The following is a 25,501-nucleotide window of genomic DNA, read 5'->3' on the forward strand; positions in this document are numbered from 1 at the left end:
TCAATCTCGACTCCGTTTAATCGGGACTGAACCAGGAAATTGGGAGAATCCCGCCTAAATTGGGATACCCGACAATCCTGGCTGTCAGACACAGGTACTGTCTTCAGACTTGCATCATTTTCATAGGAACTCTGAATGTGAACATTCATAACCACGGTTAATAAAATAATTAATGTCAACTTTTTAATTCAATCCGGTCGAGGTGGGTTCCTCAAAGTCGGTGACCAAGGGGTGCAATGGTGGCTCTCGTGCTCTTCTTTTCGGCCATTTTTCGCCTTATCACCAACCACCCCTTTTCGTTCTCTCTTCTTTTTTATCATTCTATTTCTCTCCGCCCGGCCACCATTGCATGCGGAACGCCCACCACATCATCACAGTCATTTTCACCTCTCCATCCCTGCTGTTTGTTTTGTCACGTCCGCCACAATGACGGGATTTGTTAATGCCTGGTGAGGCTACATTATTCTTCCTCTTCTAGTTCATTATATTCATTCTTAGGTTAAAGTACTTAGGTTTATAACTCCCGTCTCACCAGCGGGGATCTTTCCTATCTCCGTGGTCCTGTCCCACGGTTTCGAGCGCGACTTCCGACTTGTGTGGCCCGACAGGGCGCCCAGCAACGAAGCAATAGTGGACCCTTCACACTGCTCCTATATGTAAGTCTAGGTGCGGAGCCCGGACCATTACTTATGTACATTCACGTAGAGCCCCAACGGGGCCCCGGGGCGATTTAGACGCCCCGGTGACCGACTCTGCTCGCCGGGGCGGATATATCGCTTCGACATGTTACCGCTGACGAAAGGGTTACGCGATGCAATCAACCACAAGTCTCCTGAAGCTTTGCAGTCTCGGATTATTCGGATTGTGATGGTCGGGTGAGCTTTTTATGAGTCGGGTTGTGGAAGCTGGATAGTCCTGGGGTTGTTCAGTGTAGAGTGGGGAGCCACGGGCTGTTATTCCCGTGGTAGGGGCATAAAATTTTGTATCGCCTCTGGTGTACGACTTGCCGTTAGGTGTCTAATGGCCAGTCTCAAGGGTAACTTGAGTGAAGTGGGTTGCTGGGATCGGGCTGTGGGGGGAGTCCCCATGGCCGGCACAGACCGAGATGAATTTTTAGGTGTCTTTTTCTTACGCCCCCCTCCCCCGGTGGCAGGATGCCCAGGCTGACGCCGACGGTTCCGTGGGGAGGCAGTTCAAAATGGCCTCTTCGCGCTCCTCTTCCCCTCCAGAAAAACAGCAACAAAAGAAAATGAAAACAGTAAAAGACAGTACAACTGAAGTTAATAAGACGAACACTGCAATGGAATTGGACCCTGAGAAGGTAATAATTAAAGTGCCGCCTCCAAAGTTTATCAGCATCACGTTGGATGGGACGGAAAAAACAATGAAAAACATTAGTCCATTTTACGTGAGACGCGCGCTCGACGGACTCGTAGGCAAGGTCAGAAATGCAACTCGACTCCCCAACGGCAATCTCCTTGTTGAGACTGCATCTGCAAAACAGAGTGAAACACTGTTGAGAGCGAAGTTGCTGGGATCATACCCTATCAGAGCAGAGCGACACTCCTCGCTGAACACCACGCGAGGAGTTGTGCATACGGATTCTCTAGATGGTATGTCCGATGAAGAGATCTAATTAGAGCTGGCGGAACAGTCCGTGTCCAAGGCTTACCGTTTACTGCGTAAGCGGGACGGACGGACTGAACCCCTGAGCACAGTCTTTCTGACCTTTGAAACGTCTCTCTTGCCAGAATATATCTTTATCGGGTACGAGCGTGTCCCTGTGCGTGCATATGTGCCGAATCCAATGCGGTGCTTTACGCGCCATCGGTTCGGACATACGCAAAAACGTTGCACAAACAACATCATATGTGTAAAGTGCGGCGGTGCTGACCATGGGGAATCCCCATGTAGTATATGGTAGAGAAGGATATTCAAGAGCTTCGAGTCCGAGAAAATATTACTTTTTTCGAGGCGCGTAAGCGTATTTTCGACCAACAAAAAAAGGCGACAGGAATATCTTATTCCTCAGTATTGCAGAAGGCAACAGAGGGAATTGATGCATCTACGCAGACGCCACTTCTTGCAAGTATGCCTGGGAAGCGAATTGAGACCTCGACCCAGACATACGTGGACTCTGCGACACAGACTGCTGAGTTAGACGACTCGTGTGGGCTTGATATCAGGCATACGTCCCTAGAAAGATCGCTGCCGTAACAGCAGGGAAGGATTCTAGGCCTGGTAGGACACCGGAACGTCGCGCTCCGAGTTCGGGTGGCGGATCGAGATCACGCTCTCGATCACGTCCTCGATCAATATCACGATCTGGAATGCGACGAACTGCAAGTGAGTCGCCACAGTCCAAGATTAAGCAGTCGCTGACAAAGGCATCAACCCATTGAAAAGAAAAAAAGAGAAGATCGCCTGTAAAGCCACCATCATGATTTAGCTCCTCGCGATGACAGATATTGTCCAGTGGAATGTGAACGGTGTACGCAGCAGATATACAGAACTACAACAATTGATCTATCATGAGAACCCTGCTATTTTATGTCTACAGGAGACACACCTCCGACCCGAACATTCCCTGAATATTTCAGGATACAATATTTACCGGTACGATCATCTTGCCGGTATTCGGGCCAATGGAGGTTGCGCCATCCTACTACGTCAAGGTATCATTTCCTCTGTCAATATTAACACTCCTCATGAATGTATAGCAGCTAGAATATCTTTACCTAGCGTCCAGATGTCTATAGTTTGTGTCCATATGCCCCCTGATATACCTTACACAGTTAATGACGTGGAACACATTCTATCGCAGGTACCGGCTCCATATTTGTGAGTCGGAGATTTTAATGCATCTCACCACTCTTGGGGCTCTAATTCTGATGATGACAGAGGAAATAAAATAGCAGAGGTATGTACCCGTCTTAATCTGATTACCCTAAATTCCGGGGAAGCAACACATCTATCCTCGGCTTATGGTACTTTCTCCATGAGAGACATCTCCATTTGTAGCCCAGTTTTGTCCACGCATATCGAATGGTCAGTTATCCATCACCTTCATGGTAGTGACCACTACCCCATTCGAATGCGTCCGCTTTACGTCATGCGGAATCTCGCTCTTCAAACTGGGTTATTAAAAACGCGGACTGGGTCGGATTTTCGGAGTCCATATCATTCGATGATAATGGATATGAAAATGTGGACTCCGTCGTAGAGCACTTTTCAAATGTGGTTATTAAGTCTGCGGAATTATCTATCCCCCGGTCGTCCTGCAGGCCAAAACGCTTCCCTGTCCCTTGGTGGACGGATGCCTGTAGAGATGCAATCCGAGACCGCAAACGTGCCTTACGCCAATTTGAGCACCATCCGACCCAAGAAAACTTTGTCCAGTTTAAACGTCTTCGAGCTATAGCTCGTCGCATTGTGTGCGATGCTAAGAAGACGTCCTGGACAAATTACGTCAATTCATTGAAAAAGAACGTCCCAGCTAACATCGTGTGGGACAAAGTCCATCGAATAATGGGGAAACGTAGTTCTGTAATTCCGGGCCTTCTGAACAACGGCGTAACGACCACCAGTCACGTAGAAATTGCAGAGATATTCGCTAACTCATTTGCACAGATAAGCAGCTCAAACAATTATGACCCGGAATTTCTAAAAATCAAGGATACTGCGGAGAAACTAACTGTTAACTTTACATCTAATAACACTGAACACTACAATGCACCGTTCACATCCGAGGAGCTGGGGGCGGCACTGGACGCATCCCCTGACACCTCCCCTGGCCCTGATAACATCCATAACCGTATGCTTCGCCAGCTGGAAAATCCTTTCTTCTTGCAATATACAACAAGATCTGGACTGAGGGTGTATTTCCATCTGCTTGACGTTCCGCCATTGTAATCCCAGTCCAGAAACCGGGAAAGGATCCTTCTTTACCTGGCAGTTATAGGCCAATTTGTCTTACCAGCTGCGTATGCAAGGTTATGGAAAAAATGATAAGCAAACGCCTGATGTGAGTACTCGAATCGGAAAACCGATTATCTAATATCCAATGTGGGTTTCATAAGCACAGATCAGCCGCAGACCATCCTGTTCGGCTGGAGACGCCATTAGAGATGCTTTCCTCAAGAAGGAACATCTTGTGGCGGTCTTCTTTGATCTAGAAAAGGCTTACGATACCACATGGCGTTATGGAATTCTGCAAACTCTACATGATTGGGGACTTCGTGGCAGTCTACCAACATTTCTTGCGAAGTTCATGGCAGAGCGGTATTTCCGAGTTCGAGTAGGCACCACACTTTCTAACGAACACCTCCAAGAAAATGGCGTTCCGCAGGGGTCTGTATTAAGTGTTCTTCTTTTCTGCATTGCGATCAATGGAATTGCCCACTGCGTGGGTGGCCGAGTATCTTCTCTCTTGTATGTTGATGACTTCAGTCTATTTTACAGCTCCCGATATCTCCCATCCATCGGTCAACAGTTGCAACTGGTCATCAACGTACTATCAGAGTGGTCTGTTCGCAATGGCTTTAAATTCTCCACTCAGAAGACGCAGTGTGTCCACTTTTACAACCAACGTGGACTACATCCACATCCTGAACTGCGTCTTAATGGAGTGGAGTTGCAATATACAGACACTGCGAGATTTTTGGGCCTTATATTTGATTATAAATTAACTTGGGAGGCGCATATACGTGATTTGAGAAGGCGTTGCGAGAAATCCGTAAACATTTTACGCCTTTTGTCAGGGGTTCGCTGGGGTGCAGACCGTACAGTGCTTTTACGCCTTTACCGAGCTCGCATACGATCAAAGCTGGATTATGGCTGTTTTATTTATGGCTCAACATATAAATCTAAATTACGTCTTTTAGATACTATCCATCACCATGGGATATGACTCGCTACAGGGGCCTTCCGAACCAGTCTGATAGCGAGCCTTTATTGTGAAGCAGGAGAACCATCACTGTATCGGCGACGTAATGTCTTGTTGTGCTCTTATTCTGTTAAGCTCCGCTCGCAGCCTGAGCACAATTCTTATGACTCTTTCCATCATTCGTCTCTTTACGGCCGATACAGTGAAAATCCACGGAGACCTCGTCCAGCAGGTGTGCGGTTTCGTGAACTGCTCTCTGAGCTGGATATACATCTACCATCAGTTTGCACACTGGAGTATACCACCACTCCACCGTGGATTATGCGACGTACCATGTTTGATATAATTCTGAGCCGATGTTTTAGAAATTTTACACCAGCTTTTGTTTATAGACTTCGTTTTAGTGAACTTTTATCACGATATCCAAATTAGTCATTAGTTTTTACTGACGGATCCCGAATAAATGACTGTGTTGGTTGTTTCTTCGTTACAAATGGAGAGATATTTAAGTACAGACTAAGCCAATATACTAATGTTTTTACTGCTGAACTCCATGCATTTTACAGAGCTTTATTGTTTTTAATTAGGCAACCTCGGGGCAGATTCCTTATCTGTTCCGACTCTTTAAGTGCCATCCAGTCCTTGCAGTCTTTTAATTGTGATGATCCGCTTGTCTTAAGAACTCAGGAGCTGTTCCACACTCTCATTAGCTTTGATTATGAGATTGGAGTAGTGTGGATTCCTGGTCATGTAGGAATTCCAGGAAATGAGGCCGCGGATGCTGCAGCCAGGGCTGGTGCACTGAATGGCTCTCTGGTATATTGGCGCTAGAGGTGGCAGGACATTCGAAACTACTTGAAATATAAAATATGGTGGCAATGGGAAGGAGAATGGTCTGCACAAGTGGGAAACAAATTACGAAATATAAAGGATACTGTTCGAGTTAGGGATTCGTCCACAAGAGCGTCACGACACGAAGAAGTTTTACTCACCTGGTTGAGGATTGGCCACTGCCATCTGACACATGGCCATGTACTACGTGGCGAGCCTCAGCCGGAGTGTATGTGCCGTGTTCCACTTACGGTGGAACATTTTTTATTGCGTTGCAGAAAATATGACCGTGCCCGCAGGCAATATGGAATTCGGCCCACACTACGTGACGCTCTTGGAAATGATTTTAATTGTACAAATGCAATTCTGAGATTTTTATCGACTACAGGTTTGGATAAGGTGATGTAGTTTTTTATTTACTCGTTTTACTTATCCTCCGGAGGTTACATTTGTTGTTTTATATTTGATTTCACTTTGTTGACATTTTGGACTTTATACATCCGAACATTTGATATAATTTTATTGTTTTTAATATATGATTTACAACTTATCTCTGGTGGTCTTAGTTTTATTGTTTTATTTGTTCGTCTTGAAAACCACCTAGAGTCGTAGAATTGCTCACTTTTATGATTGTGTAGAAATCACCTTATGTATACTGCATTTGTGTGCCTCGTTTTACCGTGACAACGCTTTTTAGTTCTTTTAACACTCTGATTATTATATTATTTATTATGTATTTGTTATATTAAGAATTTTAGATAAGGGCGCAAATAGCCATAGTAGCTGACGCGCCCTTCTTAAACCCTACTACTACTACTTTAATTCAATCTGTAGGTTAAACTACTGTATAAAGTCATAAAATTAGTAGCTGCAGTAGCAGGAATAGTAGTAGTAATAATAGCAGTAGCAGCAGCAATAGCATAAGAAAATGTTTCATTAATCCGTAACTAAGACAGGAATTACTTTCAATCAGTTATATTAAAAGAAATATATTTTTATAACTTATGCAGTTTCTGTATGTTTAAGTTCGATGAATAATTTTATTATTAATGTATGGACTGAAACAATAGCTGTTTGAAGAAAATGAATGATATAGAGTGAGTGAAGGATAGTAGCAGTGTATAATAACGTAGTTTGAAAGGTAATTACTATCTTCGAAATGAGTTGAACACACTGAATGATTCAATGTAGGGTAGAAATTCTCTCTGCGGATTGTACGGTTAAGCCTTAAGGGAATCTTTACTCAGAGGAAACTTGAAGCATAAAGAGTCACATGGCAAGTACAGTAGTTTGTCTTCTGTAACATAATATGGAGAAAAAATCGTCGTAGAAATTAAGGATTAATTAACCAGTGAAATGTAACATTCCTTCCTTCTTTATCGTTACATCCGTGTGCATTGCTGCAATTAAAAGCAGCACACGAAAGAACCATACTTATTCAGCTCTACCAAACAAATGGCCGCTGGTTCAATTTGGGAGCATAACACTAGCGCCAGTGAGCGATCTAGAGGTTATTTAGTAAGTCTATGATTTCAGCGCTATCGGCCAGCAAGGCGTTCAGTGCTGTCGCTATTTCAGCGCTACCTCAGCGCTGTCCCGGCTGAACGCAGCCAATGTTAGATTGGTCACACGGCTTGTTAGGAAGCGTCCATTGTTAGTGTTGACTTCTGTGAACTTAGAAATATTCTTTCTATCCTTTAATTTCTATATACATTTATTGTACTACGTATTGTCATTAATAGATAGAGCATAATTTAATAAGTTGCTATCATTGACGCAGAAATCGTAGAAGTCCAATGCTGTGGACAAGGCGTCATTAAGGATTCCCATTTGATTTGTAGGTATTGGTGTGTTAGCAGAAATACTTGCACGTGAGAAGATTAAACGTTACGATGATAAAAGCTGGCGAACAAGGAAATAACTCTTCTGAGACAAGAGCTCGAGACAGGTAAATAATGTGTATTTAGACCTATTTAGCTCTTTCATCGGTTTGGCCTTCTGAAATGGCGTCATCTTGGTGCGGTTATAAATATGAAACTACCAAATTGCATCTTTATAAACAGTAGCTGATTCATTTAAGCTCCAAGTCAATAAAGATAATGTATGTTAATTCTACATGTAGTATTACAGGCTGTTTCTTTGTTTCATATACACGGTTTGGAATGGCTTGTGCGCTTCAGCATTTACAAATTGCAAGCTACGTGGCCAAAGCCAAATATTATCTTAAACGTAATTATGTCCTAAAACTAAGTACGAAAGGCGGGAAAATTTTAGAACACGGATTGCACCTACCAAATTATGTCTTAAAATACTAAAAAGAGCAGATTTGTCTGCGTTTGTCGAATGCGCATCATTATATTTAAGAAAAGGCACTTTTCAGTGCCAATTATTTTGTGTGCACAAGGTTGGAATTTTGAAGTAAGAGGGGAAGGTTGCAGTCCTTGTTCTGGAATTTATCCCTTGGACAAAATTATCGTATTTTATGATTATTTGAATGCAACAGAAGTCAGAAGTCTTGCTAAAATCGGCGGAAGTCTCTCAACGCTCGTTTCACCCAAGGCCCCATTAGTGTAAGGAGACTGAACATACGAAATGTATGTGCCCTGGCCTTCTGTGCCCGAGGTTGCGGGTTCGATCCCGGCCTAGGTCGGTGGCATTTAAGGATCCTTTCAGATGAGGCTACTTTAGTGGCGCTGCTTAATACACTAAATTTTTGTAGTAGACTGTCTTCCAGTGAACATATAAGCCTACGTAGAAGGAGATAATATACTTTTGGTAACTTTGATAATATAGGCCTACCAGTGGCGTATGCTGAACCTGGAGTATGGGTGTTTTGTCAAAAATACATAATTGGTCTATAGTCGCACAATTCTTATAAGTGAAATATCGGGTCAAAATTAACTGCCATGTGTAATATATAATTTTAATATATAATTTAGTATTGTTAACAACACTTTCATGGATTTAGTAATTCAAATTACGTAGGCCTACCTCTTTCATTTAAACATTAGCTGTATTCTTCTTTCTTGTGATGCGAACTTCTCAATCACAGCATTATAAAATAAGTCTCTGTCCTTCATTTTGTGCACTTAACTCCTTTCGATTGACGACAAACTTAAGTTACACGCCTTTCTTGAGTTTGAGTACTTCTTAAATAGGTCTTGATTCGTCTTAATGCAGAAAACTAACGTTCCACAGAGCTTGTAGTACAAGGAATGGTCCGTATTAATCTAGCAAGTTTATACACTTCACTAAATCCAGAAGAGAGGAAATTGTCATGCATAAAACTAATAAGTTCGTGAACATCCTTTCCATGAAATTCAGGTGAAGTGTAGAGAACACTTAATTCATTCTTCAGTCCAACGCGATCAAATAAATTTGCGTACTGAGCCAAAAGTTTCTGTAGGAATGGTTCGAGAAATGTTTTTCTATATTCACAGTACTGCTGATATTGTAACAAATGAAAATATTCTAATTTATAAAGTTGAGAAAATCTACAATCAGTTTTATGAATTAGGAAATCAGTCACTTTCAAATATAGCCGACGATAATTATTTTCTTGTTCCGCTTTTTCTGGACAGTGCCGCTTTGTTTTCACCCGACAGGTTTCGTCCTTATTTGAAATTGTATTGTTCCAAACTAATGAATAAGAATTGTCCCTATCATATTGGAGCTTATTTTTTACGTCGGTTACTTTCCTGCTACAGTAAAGAATATCAAAATGTTTTATTTGTAAAAGATTGTATAATATATCTGTATAAGTAAGCAACATCGAAAATACTTCCAATAGAAATATAGTGTCAAACTGTTGAAGGATAGCTAGAAAATCAAGTGAATTTATGATTGTCTCACTATCCCATTTACCAGAATGTTAAATAATATTTTCGAAAACTCACAAAGTTCAGATCTGTATTCTTTTACAGTATGGCAAAGTCTTGATGTAAAAGCTCCATCGTATGTCTGACCCACGAGTTTAGTAACTACTCGTGCTACGTGAGTAAATAAACCATCTGCTGTTCTGCCCAAGAATCTGCCCTTTAGGATAGCGGAGAACTCTAGATAGTTGAGATTTGTTCTCAATATCAGAAGTTTCATCAAGCATTATAGCTACAAATGAAACTGAGTTAGTTTCATTTTTTATTTCTTCTTTTCTATATCAGTAATAACTTTTATGATATCATTTTTAATCAATAGAGAAGTTCCTCGAAACACTGTGGACGAATTTAGATGGTTTTCTAAAAGTAAATCATATTTTTTTTACACATTCAAAAATTCTGAAAAAATTTCGTTTGTTCAAAGAACTACCTGATTCGTCATGTCCCCATAGAGGGAGCTCCTGGTTAGCCAGAAGACAAATAACGTCAATGATTCTTATCAATACGGCCATACTTTTCTTAACCTCTGCGTTGTGTTTACTGGTATCAGTTCTTCGTTGATCATCAAGTAAAGTATCATTTCGCTGTTTGCCGAAAAATTTAGATTTCAGGAAACATTGTACATGAGTTTGAGATTTTGAATGTTTCTGCTGTGCATTAGACAAGTGATTTAAGTCAGCAAATCCATGCTTACTCCAAACCTCATTTTTGTTAGAAAACAATAAGCATAGCCAGCAAAATAACCTGTTTGAAGTTTCACAACCCGCTAACCTTTCTACATTTTCACTAAATTCAGAAGTGACGGATTATGTCTACCCTTATTTGCTATATGTAATTTCTCCTCTAGTGGGCGAGAAGAGAATGGCTTTTGCAAAAGATCTTTTACAGTGTACATTTCCAAATGCTATTATAATTAAATAAGTAATTGAAATTGTTCACCTGTGCTGGCACACAACTATGAACCCTAGTAAAACCTAAACACAGTAAATTCACTCACACACACGTCAAACACAATATTTCATAACGCTACAATTGACAAGTTGAGCTGCCTGTATGCAGGACGACCTGCGAGCTTGAGAGAAGAGAGTATCCCCACCATGTCACCTTGCGCACGCAGACAATTATAGCAGTAACTCTCAGCAGGGGATGTTCTTTTGTACCTCATCCCACTTCGTCAGGCAGAGCATATGTTATAAAACGAAAGCTGTTCTGGGGATGGTATGCACATTCAACCAGCAGGCATTTAAAATATTTAAATGGTAATAAATTAAAATTAGTCTTGGACTTTATATGTCAATTTCCAATGAGATTACCACGCATTTAAATTGTGACAAATTAAAATTATTGTTGCATTATGTAAAACAACTTAAAATAAACAATGAGATTACCGAATTTACAGGGTGTCCAGCGCACACCTTGAACACCCGCAATACACGCCCTTGAAGCCTACTTTGGTAACTTTGCTTAGATGGAGAAAGAATACTTACTTACTGGCTTTTAAGGAACCCGGAGATTCATTGCCACCCTCACATAAGCCCGCCATTGATCCCTATTCTGAACAAGATTAATCCAGTCTCTATCATCATATCCCACCTCCTTCAAATCCATTTTAATATTATCTTCCCATCTATGTCTCGGCCTCCCCAAAGGTCTTTTTCCCTCCGGCCTCCCAACTAACACACTATATGCATTTCTGGATTTGCCTATATGTGCTACATGCCCTGCCTATCTCAAACGTCTGGTTTTAATGTTCCTAATTACGTTAGGTGAAGAATACAATGTGTGCAGTTCTGTGTTGTGGAACTTTCTCCATTCTCCTATAACTTCATCCCTCTTAGCCCCAAATATTTTCCTAAGCACCTTATTCTCAAACACCCTTAACCTATGTTCCTCTCTCAAAGTGAGAGTCGAAGTTTCACAACCGTAAAGAACAACCGGTAATATAACTGTTTTATAAATTCTAAAGAAAGAATAAACGTAGAAATAGAAGAAGAGTTTGAGTTCATTCATTAGTTTTGTCGAGATTGAATCGAGGACTATTCCATAGCTTGTTTGATGATTTACATCAGGATGATAAAGAATATTAATTTAAAATTACGCAAATGAGGGTTAAAATGGCATAAAACATATTTTTGTTTAATATTTAAGAATTCAAAATTAAAGATAATAGCAAACGTGAAAGCATTCATAGCATGTAATTCAACCAATAGGCTATACTGTAATAGGTGTCGGTAGTGTAATGATAAAGTCAAAGGCCGTGGTGTATTTGAACCGAGGTTCGAATCTGAGATCAACTAATTTTTTTTTTTTTATTTCTTTGCTAATTTATTTACATTATTTTAGATGCGTTATTTTATTTTAACCTGAAATAAAGTAGATTTTACTACATAAATAGGCCTAATATATCCGTAATTCACACTAGTCCAAACATGCTTCTCATGTGCCACTAAAATAGTGGCCTGGCTGTGGCCCAGTCTGAAATCTACCATTTAATTCTATGTATCACGACGAGAAGTGCCACTTTCAGTGGCTGCCACCAGCAGAGAAGTGAACCACTTGGAGCGTCTGCAGCACGACTGATTGTGTCTGAAGGCATCCATTTAAATCCATTATTCACAAGCAGCAGCACTTTAGCAGCGCTTCTAAAAGTGGCCTCATATGAAGGGACTCTTAATGGTTTGTCCACCGCTGTGGAGTAACGGTTAGCATTCTTAACCGTGAAACAAGTGGTCCCAGGTTCAAATCCTGGTTGGGACAAGTTACCTGGTTGGGGTTTTTTCTAAGGTTTTTCCTCAACCACTCGAAGCAGAATTGTTGGGTAGCTTTCGGCGTTGGATTTGGGATTCATTTCGCCTCCATTAGTATTATTTCATTAATCATCTTAGTAGGTTACAGGTTGACCAGAAGAACATGGTAGATGTGGTTCTGGAATCTGCCTATGGGCGGCACCAATATTTGTTTACGTTCTCTAAGTCCTGATGATGGGACATTAGGAGCAGAGTCTTATATTCGAAAATATCAAAGTTATTTCATACCATGAATTGCTAGCTGTTGATGCTGCTCTTCAGTGTGTTACTAAAATTTCTGAAAAATCTATTTGCATACTTACCAATTCCAAGGGGACTACATTCAATATAATCAGATATGTACCAAACCTATATGCACATAGAATTATTCCAATTCAGAAACAACTAAGTAAACTAAAAAACTCCAAAAGAAATAACATTTCAGTGGATACCTAGTCATTGTGGCATACCTGGAAACGAGAAAGTCGATAATATTGCAAAACAGGCAACATATTTGCAACCAAGACCTCTTCGAGTGATATCTCTAGCCAGTGCTTTTGCTTCAGTAAAGTCTCATTTTATAAACCTATATATCAACAATTCACTCTCTTCTGACAAAGGAAAAATTTTACAGTCCGTACAAAAAACCAAACTACCTGGAAATGTATAAAAACTTGCCCAGACATGTTCAAACATTTTTAACAAGAGCCAGAACAGGTCACATTGTCACTCAATTGTGCCTACACCGATTTCACATTTCTGATAATCCTACTTGTCTGTGGTGTAATAATCATGATGAAGGCCTGGAACACATTCTTCTATCAGGGCTATAGAAGGAAGGGCTGACTCATAGCAAGTCGGAAAGTGATGCTGTCCTCCCAGCCGCTGTGACATCATGGTACACAGCAAGTCCTTTGCTCACAAATAGAACGTAAAACTCCATTACAATAAGTGCTGGAATTATCGACCAAATATAATATCAACTGTGGATTGATATGACCATCGTGAACACCCCCCAATAATAACTTATAAAACTGAACCCTAGGCATATGGCCTGTTTCATTCAATATTTTATAAACGCCAGTTGTCTTTAAAGAGTTCAGTTTTAACAATTTCGTCGCTTTTCAAACTGATGTCTGTTGAGCTGTAGCTTCATAAATATTTTGTGGTAGACTTTTATTTCCTTTCACGTGTCACGTTTCTCTGCTGATTAAATTTTATATCCCAGGTCAAGGAGAGGCATTCATTCATTCATTCATTCATACATGGACAAGGTTGCTATATAGTATGGGACATGTGGACTGAAGCTGCTCGCCAGAACACATCAGTGACGATAATGATAATTAGACTATTATAATATTAGTATTGTTAAATATTATAGCCTATATTATATTATGTATTATAATTATATTATATTATATTATAAATATACGTGACTGCTGGGTTTGCAGTGAAAGATCTGCCCTTGGGCAAAAAATCTATCAAGGAATGAATATTATATTATGTCTGGAATGAAGCGTATTAAATGGACAGATAAAATAAGAAATGAAGCTCTGGCTAGGAAGAGTAGATGGAGAAGAATAATGCTGAAACTAATCAGGAAGAGAAAATGAAATTGCTTGCATCACTGGCTAAGAGAAACTGCTTACTGAAAGGATAAAGTTCGGGACAGAAGATATCAGATTATAACATTAAGATTTAGGGAAGCGACTAAGAAGGCGGAAAATAGGGGAGAATGGATAATTTTGGGTTTGCAGTGAAAGATCTGCCCTTATACAGAAAACTCTGAATGACTGTATATTATTATTATTATTATTATTATTATTATTATTATTATTATTATTATTATTATCATTATTATTTCGATAACCAATAATTTCACTCCTAGTGGAAGTGCATGAAATCAAAGGGTTTTAAATAATCAGTTAACTAGGCCTATATTAGATGGAAATAATGGAACAAATGTTTAAGGATGTACAGTGTATATTGGTGGCAGTGTAATCAATTTTCATAATATTGGTAAAATATCAAGTACATCAACGTTATTCTATAATGATTCAGCTTATTTCATTTTTTCACTCACCTAATGAAGTTGTTGTTTGCTAGATGACTTCATCCACTTGGCATTCTTCTTAGCACTGTTCCTCAGGAATTCTGCTCTCTGCCCCCGATTCAAGGATCTCAATCTCACAAATGTTCTCACACGTGCATATAGTTTGAAAGCTTCGGAGCACGTGTTTGAAAACTTAGTTTCTAGCAATGTTTTGAAACGTATCACTTGTTCCTCCTTGTCAATGGAGTTCCCGTGCATAGTTTTAAATTCAACTTCAAACATTTGTTTAGTTTTTTTCCCACTCTTTGGAAGGTTCAGTTAATCCACCGTAAGACAAAATCTCCAGCCAAGTGTTGTTTTCACTGCCTAAGTTTTTTGTTTTCTGGCCTAAAGATGAATCTTTTTCTTTAACTTTATGTGCTATGTAGCCAGCAATGTAGTTCATAGCTTCACTTTCTGCCCAGCTTTTCAGATCTTCTTGGTTTGCATCTTCTATTCCTTCCATAGGCCTTAATTCATCATCTTCATCGGAGAGTACAGAATTCAGTGTTGCAGTATTTTCAGTGGCAATAATATTCACCTCATCAATCCCGAAGGCAGATTGCAACATGTCTGCTGTTAAATATGGTTTTAATTGATAATCCTTATCTTCAGTAGCGTTAGTTTTATTAGATGGAAGGGGAAGTTTATTAGAAAGTAGGAGGCGTCTCAGTCTGAAAATGAAGTCTGTTGGACTTGGATGGTCGTAAAAATACCGGAGACCTATAATTTGGCTGAAGAGACTTTCTAGTACATCCTGAGTTAGGCGGAAAGTCATTATGTAAGTCAATCCTTTACGTTTAATTTCTTCATGTAGACCCAACAAGAAATTAATTGACACCAATATCCCTTTTTGGAAAGGCAGTAAATATTTTTTACTCAAAACTCTCACATGAAATATTGCATCTTTCACGTCACTAAGCACTTGCAACTGCTCTGACATGCAAGAATTTAAACCAAAGGTGGTCTTCATTGGATGAGATGATGAAAAATGGGCACTGTTGCTGTTCATTATATCACAGAATGAATCTATTAGTTGAAAAAATTCTGATGCCTTTTCATTTCCAGTTAAAGAGGATATTGCTTTAGCAACTGTTCTTGAGAAAAGAGTTTTAGCCAGGCCAACCTTTTGTCTCTCATTTCCTTTAAGGAAGAGAAACTCAGGCTTAAGTTTATAACATAATGTCACTTCCTTTCAATCTTTATTTAGAACTTCGATCAGTAAGTATTTATAACTGTCCCATCTTTAAGTTCTAATCCAGTGTCAAGCAAATGGTTTCTCAGTAGCTTTAGATAATGTGGCATGTCGGCAAAAACCCATACCTTTCGACACGGATCAGTGGGATGTATAAAACTTGAGTTTTCAGGTGATATTGACAACTCTTTCCACAACAAATTGCACCCACCCAAATCTGAAACAATTGCTGATACAAGAATCCCAGTTCTCTCTATATGTACAATTATGTCAAAGAGCAATGCCTTATTCATGGTTGTGTCGAAATTATAGTACACAGGTTGTTTCCAAGGTGCAGTCAATCCTCTAGCAAGTACTACTTGAACCTTAGAATGAGGTCCCAACACCTTATCCATGCCAGGATGGTAATTTAGGCGGCTGTTGATGCTCATCTCATCGAAACTAAGGACACATGATTTCTCTAAAGATGAAAGATTTTCAGAATTGTCGGACATGAGCTGCAAAACATTATGTAAAATTCCAGGGCGACATTGGAACCAAGAGCACCATCTCTTTAAAGTCGCTGGAGAAGGAAGTGGAATACCTATTCTTTCTCTCCAAAAATCGAAAGATTTTCTGGAAATTGCCCTTATTACAATTGCTCTAGATATATCCTGTGAAGACCAAATCATTTTTTTTCTTCTGAGAAATTACAGCCCGAATTTGATTTTCTGTAAAAATATTTTCCATATTTCGAAGAAAAGTGCAACACTTCTTACTGATAATTCTAGATTTGTTGTCTGTTTTTGTTCTATAAGGAACAGTTACTTTTTTTCTCATTAATCTCCTAACCTTGTTTTCAGTATTTTATTGTTTGACTGCAAAGTTTTAAAACTGTATTCTAAAATATTTACCTTTCCTTTCAGTAAATCAATTTGTTTTCCACGTTCATCACACTTTAGACAATGTACTTCAGACACTACAGACGTTTCTTCAAATCCCTGTGTGATATTTACATATTCAGAGCTGCCGGTACTAGGTTCTAATCTTGGCTTCTTTGGACTCAGTGTCTGAAGGTGATTAAGAGCAGCTTTTCGAATATTTCTCTTCTGATATCTATCGTCTCGGTTTGAGTCACTTCCAGCCTTGGAACTTGGAATATTTAGATATGGAACTGCATTTTTCTTCATATCATCTTCATAATCGGTCACACTTCCGAAATGATCACTACAGATACGTACTCACTTAATATTCACTTGGTCCTGCCTATGACACTTGCTTTCCCACTCTTTAGCTAAAAGCACATCTTTTCGGAAAACTGTGATAAATTACTTCGTGAGTGTGACGAGAGTCATTCGAACAGTTTGCTACAGCACAATTCACCATTTTAAAACTTAAAATACTGTCATTAATAATGTAATACTGTACCTTTATAATTATTCAACACATAAAGAACTGTTATACGCTCATTACACAACCAAATAGGCCTACATTACGAAATGGTGCACGTGAACTTGAATTACATTTCTCAACACTCGTAACTGCAACACTCACAGAGACCAACTGTACAGCAGTGACGTCAGAAAGTGGTGGGGTGGCTAGAGGGAGAGACTTAAGGTGGCAAGCTGAACAACAAAGCATTGAGCCAGCCCCTCTTTCTACAGCCCTGTTCTACTATATTGTCTATTAGGGTGTATCGAAAAATTTTTTTTTTGAAAAATGAAGATGGCTAGTGCGGAAAAGTTGCGACTTGTGGCAGAAAGACTGCAGGAGAAAGAAAATTAAATTTAATCAATATCTTGTGTCTCCGCATCAATACTGAAGATTCGAATTTATAATGCATACTTGTAAAAATATTATATCGACAGTCTGCATACCTATACAGCTATCCCTCGTTAACCAGATCTTTTAAAAGTTATCAAAGATAGTAAAAGAAGAGAAGCATCTGGCACCAGTATTTTCTTGTGGAGTGAGAGAAGAGAGGGATGCTGGCAGTCAGGGTAGAATCTGCCCAGCAGTTATATTTTGTAGGCTACGCTGGCCAGGTTTGTATCGCTGTTGTTTCCTATGAAATCGTGTATCATATCAGTGGTTTAGTGGTACATGCAATAGTTCTTATGCATTGTGTTGTCATGAGTGGAACAAAATAATTCCGTACTGTCGTACTGCCGAGTCTTTATTTGATATACCAGGACCGATACGAGAGTTGCAATTTCCAACCTATAAAGAAGTGATAACACATTTTCTTTGGATCAGAGAATTAAAGATAAACGAAGTAGGTGGAAAACACCTTTCAGTAAAAGATATCGCTCATTTTACTGCCGACAGACTTATCGAGGTTTGAAAAACAGCAAGCCTTCCTACCTTCAGCAATCAGAGAGTAGTGGAAAAGATGAAATAGTATCATAGTAAATGTCAGAATATTCTGAAATCGCACTAACGAAGTGGATTAATCTGAAGGGCGTGTGAATAGGCTTTTATTAATAAAGGTTGAAAATTGTTTGATATATGCACTTGTAAGTGCCCGGACCCGGAAAGCCTCTGTGAATGTGAGTTAAGTAGGAAAGTTCCATCAATAGGAGTATCCTTTCTAATAGATCAGAAAAATTAACGAACTATGATTATTGATAATATCAACATTGTGACGACTAAGACACTATTTAAGAGTGAAGAGAGAAAAGCGAATAGGCCCATTCGGCATCGATCTGAAGAAGTGCGACTTGAATTCCGAGGAAGAGAAAAACAGACATCAGTTACAAGCTCTGAGTCTTCGCCTTCGCACCACTCGGAACAGCAGTGAAGCAGTGCGGATTCTGACTTCGAATCGAAGTCTTCTGCTGCTCAGGCTCCCTTGCCTCTACCAAAATTATCTTCAGCAGCCTTCAGATAGGCACCTCGAAGAGAGATGTGGCTCTAATTGCGACAGCTATGCTACAAGCGCGAGAATAATGTCTAGTAGGAATAAGGGTCTTATAATAGATGATCATGAGAGAAATGAAGAATGGAGATAAAATTCAGAAAGAAGAAACACCTAATAATAAGTTCATTCGAACAGTATATTTTGATGGTCGAAAGGACAGGGCACTAACACAGGCGAAAAATGACAACCGATTATATCGCCGAGAAAAAGAAGAGGAGCATAATTATAACTTTATTAGAAGAACCACATTTAAAGTATATTCGACATGTCTCCCCTTCTTCTGGACATGGACATCAGATTTGAAGAGCTGTGCTTCAATTTTTAAAGGCAAGTAAATTAGATATATCGCCTCTAGCAGCACTTGGTTCTGATGGAGCCCCTACAAATACAGGAAGAAAGAACGGATCTATGGTGTGCATCGAAGAGGAAATCGGCAGGCCATCCAATGAATAATTTGTCTTCTCCATGCAAATGAACTTCGACTCCGCTATCTCATGAAACATCTTTCTGGTATCACTACAGGTCCAGAAACACGTTCTGGACATATTGGAGAAGAGTTACTCCATTGTGAGACAAAATCATGGCGAATTTCAAAGTTATTGAAGTACCCTGGATCAACAAAATTAACATGGAACGAATCTCCGATCTTAGTAGGCCTACTGACCAGGAGTATTTTCTGGGGATCTACCAAGTCGTTCATTCTGGCCATTGTCCGATAGAGCTTGAAAGGAAGAAACCAGGGCCAGTTGTTCAATCTCGATGACTTAACAACTGCTTATAGGATTCTCTGCTTGTATGTGAGCTGTAGTAACCCGTCACATAATTTAGTGTGCATAGCTGAGAAATGCCATGCTTCGAAACTTAAGTCGGAGTATGCAGCGTAAATCAACATTTGACACCGGAGTATACTACTAAGGGTGGGTGGAGGGATGGTGCTGGAAGTGCAACCACACTCCTCGTAAGTGAGCCCTAGGTTATTTTTGAGTGTAAATTTAAAGAAATAAGCGAAGAGTTGCACTACGAAACAAAATTTGGAAACAGACATAGAGCATTAAGCTCGCAAAACTTTAGAGCTGATGTGGATACACAGGATATTATCGAATTACTATTTTCTTTTTTTCTGCGTTCTTTCTGGCACAAATAGCAACTTTTCCGCACTAGCCACCTTCATTTTTCAAGAAAAGTTTTTTTCGATACACCCTACTGTCTATCCATAAACCACAAAAGAAGTAAATTAAAATCATCAGTACCAGTTGCAGAAGACACAGCCCTGCAGTATACTGTATATTGACTACACCCCAACTCTGGCTACTAGGAACAGGCATCTATAATGAACTCCAATCAAAATACCCCTCATTTCTCAAGAAAAACAAAAACTGAATAGACTACAGTGGTCTATAGTGGACTTTGTCAGCAAACAGCTGGATACATTAAGAAGATTGATTGATTGATTGATTGATTGATTGATTGATTGACTGATTTATTTCTGAGAATGCGACCTTCCTCCTCACACAGTTGAGTGCATGATGGCCGTAAATATCAGCAGTTCCTTCACAAATAAATCATTATTATTATTATTATTATTATTATTATTATTATTATCATTAAATACATTGGTGTGGCTGGCAGAGTTTACAACCAAGGCCATTGCGATTTTAAAGGATGTACTATCAGAGTGCTGATGTGAGAAGGTAATGTGTGTACCCAAGCTCTAGACTCACTCTCTTGAAGAGCTATGGTCATTGTTTTGATCCAATTCAGATGTTATTGCAAAGGAACTACAAAATGGTTATCAGGGCAGTTGAAGTCGCATAGACTGTCACCTCATTCAACAGGGATGGACTTATCAGATTGCCAATAACCTCTGTCATTCTGTGTCAGTTGTGAATTGAGCTGTCAAATGTTATAGTGAGTCAGGGTAGTACGAAAGGAGACTGGGCAAGGACTTAAGTAAAAGACAACTGCAGATCAAGACAGATTTTTAGTTCGTATGTAGGCGTACATCAACTGCTCGTGACCTCAGGTTAGTACATGGAATAGGAATAAGTGACCAGATGATCAGGAATAGATTGTGGGAAGTTAATTTGAGAGCTCAGAGACCACTACATGCCCTTGTTTGGAGGTTCATCTCAAGTGAGCAAAATTAAGATTCGCTCTGGAACATATAAATTGGCAACTTCGACATTGGAGGCAAGTACTGTTCACAGACGAATCAAGGTTCTCCCTGAGACTTCCTATGATGGACGATTGTGTCTGAAGATGTCATAGAGAGCATTGTGAACCTAACTGTTGTTTCAGTGTTAGGTGTTAGTATATAGATCTGATCACCATTAAAGAACATGAACGAACAATCTAGTGTGTATGGGGTTGCGTGTAATCTGAACATATTCTTCCAGGAAGTTGTATACACAGTAGACAATAAGATTGCACTGACCACTCTTTGCCTTGAGAAAATGTTTCATAAAGTATGTGTTTAATATTAATTATTATTGTCCACACCTGTGGAGTAATGGTCAGCGCATCTGGCTGCGAAACCAGGTGGCCCTGGTTAGAATCCTGGTCGGGGCAAGTTACCTGGTTGAGATTTTTTCCGGGGTTTTCCCTCAACCCAATACGAGCAAATGCTTGGTAACTTTCGGTGCTGGACCCCGGACTCATTTCACCGGTATTATCACCTTCATTTCATTCAGACGCTAGATAACCAAGATGTTGATACAATAACCCAATAAATAAATAGAATATTAATTTTTGTCCTTTATTTTCACAGATCACCATTAAACCCTACTGATGACAGAAATGATGAAGACTCCAACCTAAGCAGTGGGAAAGAGAGGGGCAGAGAAAGGGACCGTGATCGATCACGTAGAGGAGATCGGCCCAGTAGATTTGGCCCTAGGAATTCAAGCCAGAGCAGAGAACGTGAACGTGAACGTGACCATGACCGTGAACGTGATCGTGGAGGGAAAAAAAGTGCTTCAGAAAGACGAATTTTCGTTTCAAACATTGCTTATGAGTATCGTTGGCAGGAGCTCAAGGACCTCTTCAGGACAGAAGGTTGAGTTTGTCATATATTACAAAATAATTATAAAGAATATGTAAAAAAAATAGTCTTTAGAATTGGTCAAGAATTCCTTATGTTATTTTTTCTCCTAACCAACTTCAGTGCCATGCATTAAGAATGCCCATCATCTAGTAATGTAAAAACGAAGAATTTCAGACCTTTACCTAGGTTAGGTTAGATCATATCAGATCAGATCAGATCTTAATAAATACTTGACAACCTATGAAGATAATGCGAAATTTTATTTTTGCACTGTAGATCCTGAAATATCCAATGTATCAGAGCTAGATACTGACTGTATCAGAGATTCCAAGAAAAGAGGAATCTGTCTTTTGGATCTATTACCACGAGCTGTTTTCTAGGACTCTTGTAAGAAATGCAACAAATTTCTCTTTTTATGCCATTTTCTGATAATTGAGCTAATATATACAGGAAGGCTGGGACCCTTTACACCAACTTTTAGTTAGGTACAGCTTACCTGCTATGGATTTAAAACGTCCATGTAGGTTCCTCCATGTTCATAGCATAACCTTATGCACCTCCATGTTAGGTTGCTCGTCTGCAGCAGCATATTAGAAGTGATATTATTGCAAAAGCTGCATGAACTGGTGTATCTATCTTCCCGCACCTCTATTGCAATGCCACAAAGTGTATTGTCGGTGTAGTGGAGTCTGAGGTCGTTTTGTCCAATCCAATGATTTTGAAAAATTTCGTCCAGGTGTCTGTATATGTTCAAAGCAAAATGTGCTGGTGTGCTATCTTTTTGAAACCAAACAGTTTGGAGTAACAGTCAGCGCGTCTGGCTGTGAAACCAGATGGCCCGGGTTCGAATCCCGGTCAGTGCAAGTTACTTGGTTGAGGTTTTTTCCGGGGTTTTCCCTCAACCCAATACGAGCAAATGCTGGATAACTTTCGGTGCTGGACCCCGGACTCATTTCATCGGCATTATCACCTGCATATCATTCAGACTCTAAATAACCTAGATGTTGATATAGCGTCGTAAAATAACCCAATAAAAAAACCAAACAGTTTGGTGACTCATCTTAGTGTCAATACTGAAATTAACTGTTTGTTGATCATATTCAGATAACTGTTGATTAATAGCACCATCAAAGAAATAAGTATGAAGGAAGTGATTTGCTGTCACCCCTGCAAAAACCATAACATGTGATAGATTCCCTTAAAACTGTGAATACAGTGGAACCCCACTTTTCTGTCATCCTATTAATCGATTGGCGGATTATCAGACTGTCTTTCTCCCTTATTTTTTTTTTTTGTTTATTTTATTTATTTATTTATTTTTATTTTTTATTTTTTTTGCTACAGAAACGTGATATGAAGTAGATACTATTGTATGTTATATTAGTATAGGCGTTTTTTCTTGAGAGTCTTATTACAGCATTTACACTTACACAGTTCTACAGTTTGAGTTGCTTTACTGTACAACTTCGAGATGAAATGTATTCCATGAGTGTCAAAAGAAAACATGTTGTGCTAAGTATCTAACAAAATGCATATAATTAACTGGTTTGGAGAAAGAGAAACTGTGGGTCATCTGGCATCACAATACGAGGTTGATTTAATAAAAATCAAAGAGATAAAGTGTATACAGTATGGAAATCTACAACATGAGACCTCTACTATTCCTATCTTTCAGATGACTGCAACTAAAAGGAGTTTTCTTACCCCTTAAAAAACACATCGTTAACAACCGAACTTAAATTTATGATATTAGGAATATTTATTTTTCAGTCACTGACTTTACTGCAATATATGTAAGGTACAAAACTTTTACGTTACATGTTTTAAAAATCGTATGAACGTTTTCGTTGGATTATGCCAACATCATGAGATATGACATTCATTCTAGTAAGCAATATCATTAGTCTCTACAAATACAGTACATATTAAATAGCATACAGAGTAATAAAAACATAATAAAAACCAACATAATTAGGATACAAAATGTCATTCTTGTGTGACTGCCCTTATTATCAAATAGTTAAAAGTACACGTGTGAATTACAATATATATATATGTTTGCAAGTCTTCACAAGTAAAATAATAAAAAATAAAAGTAGGATGAACTGCATATTGTAAAATGTGAAGAGATGCAATTACAGTATTTGAACTATATTAGCGAATTTGTTTATGTTCGTGTTCTTATTTCTTATTGATGCACGTCTTTCCACTATCCAGTTATGTGTGTATCGTGGTATGTATCTTGTAGGTTTGCCTTGAGTGCTTGTTCAAAATTATTATGGATGTCTTTGTGTCCAATGATGTATTTCAATGTTACTGGTAGGTTGTTTTATGTTGATTAGCAGTATATGCTTAATTAGACAGTGATGCTATTCATCCAAGATTATTAATTTATGGTCGGTATCCAAATACTGTAGTTGTGATACATTGAGTTGAGCTGTAAAGACTACTATACAATTTACAGCATTATACAATTCATCAATTGAGCTATACAGACTACCATTCAATTTACAGTATATACAATTCATCAGTAGAGCTACACAGATTAGTAATCATTTTAAAAGCATATACAATTCATCAGCCAAACTATACAAACATACACAATCAAATTAGTTAAATTTACAAACTTATTTTTGTTCAGCTATACAAAATTGTACAATTCATATGAAGTAGATTAATTCAATTTATAAGCTTAAACAATTCATCAGTTGACCTATACAGTATACTATTCAATTTACTGCGCATACAATTCATCAGTTATGCTAAACAAAAATATACAATGCATAGTAAACATTTTAGTTGAGCTATATAATAATTGTACATGTCATTTAAGTAGAATAATTCACTTCACACGCATAAAAAATTCATCAGTTGTGTAGAAGATATGAGTATGTAGAAATTTGGTTAATTCTTTTCTAAACCTTTTCTCGTGGTTCTTCAAATCTTTAAGATAATTAGGCAGTGCATTGAAGACTGTTATACATGAATAGCGAACTCCTTTTTTAAAACAGCTTAGACTAACAGAGGGTAGATGAAGATCTGATTTATGTCTTGTATTAAAATGATGAATGTCGTGATTAGTACTGAATTTATCGTGGTTCTTAATATACAGCATCATTAGGGAAAGAATGTATTCACAAGGTAAAGTCAAGATTTCTAAGTTTCGGAAAATATTTTTACATGATGTCCTTTTATGCACGTGGCCATTATTCCGATAGCTTTCTTTTGTAAAACAAAAACATGTTTAGCTTCAGACGAGTTACCCCAGAATATTAATCCATATTTCATTACAGAGTGAAAATATGCAAAGTATGACATTTTAAGTAAGTTTATATCACCAATAGTAGATAAGGATCTTAATGCATAACAGGCAGAGCTCAATTTACGAGTAATACATTCTATATGCATTTTCCAGTTCAGGTGATTATCCAGTTCTAAACCAAGAAACTTTGTGCTTATAGATTCTTTGAGATGAGTTCCATTTAATCGAATACTGTAGGAAATCTGAGCACTATTGTGTGTACTAAATTTGACTGCACTGGTTTTATCAACATTAAGTGCTAGTTTATTTGCATGGAACCATTCATTCATTAGATTCAGCACTGTATTAGAAGTGTTTATAAAATGATCGTATTGTTTGCTTGAAATAATTACACTTCTATCATCTGCAAATAAAATTACACGAGATAAATTGTTTATGGTCAAGGCTAAATCATTAATATAAACTAGAAACAACACTGGACAAAAAATTGACCCCTGTGGAACACCATGTTTCAATATTTCTAAATTCTGAATAAATAACTTTATGACTATTTGGTACATTTATTTCTACTTTTTGTTTTCTATTCAATAAGTACAATGTAAACCAACCCAACGTCTCATCTTTAATACAATA

General features: G+C 38.6%; 1 protein-coding gene across 3 annotated transcripts in view; it reads left to right on the forward strand.

Annotated features, from left to right (window-relative positions):
* Nucleotides 1-7,330: 7,330 nt before the first annotated feature.
* LOC138710344 (myelin expression factor 2-like) overlaps nucleotides 7,331-25,501 on the forward strand; it is a 79,677-nt gene continuing 61,506 nt past the window's right edge. For 2 of the 3 annotated variants that reach the window (XR_011335214.1, XR_011335215.1), the window contains exons 1-2: nucleotides 7,331-7,664; nucleotides 21,331-21,617. Coding sequence is in view for 1 of the 3 variants with exons in the window: in XM_069841163.1 (XP_069697264.1) it covers nucleotides 7,609-7,664; nucleotides 21,331-21,617 (343 nt within the window). In the remaining 2 variants the exon portion in view is untranslated. The remainder of the gene's footprint in view (nucleotides 7,665-21,330; nucleotides 21,618-25,501) is intronic. The other variant, XM_069841163.1, reaches the window with a different exon arrangement.

This window comes from Periplaneta americana, chromosome 12 (assembly GCF_040183065.1).
Source record: "Periplaneta americana isolate PAMFEO1 chromosome 12, P.americana_PAMFEO1_priV1, whole genome shotgun sequence".
Lineage (NCBI taxonomy): Eukaryota > Metazoa > Arthropoda > Insecta > Blattodea > Blattidae > Periplaneta > Periplaneta americana.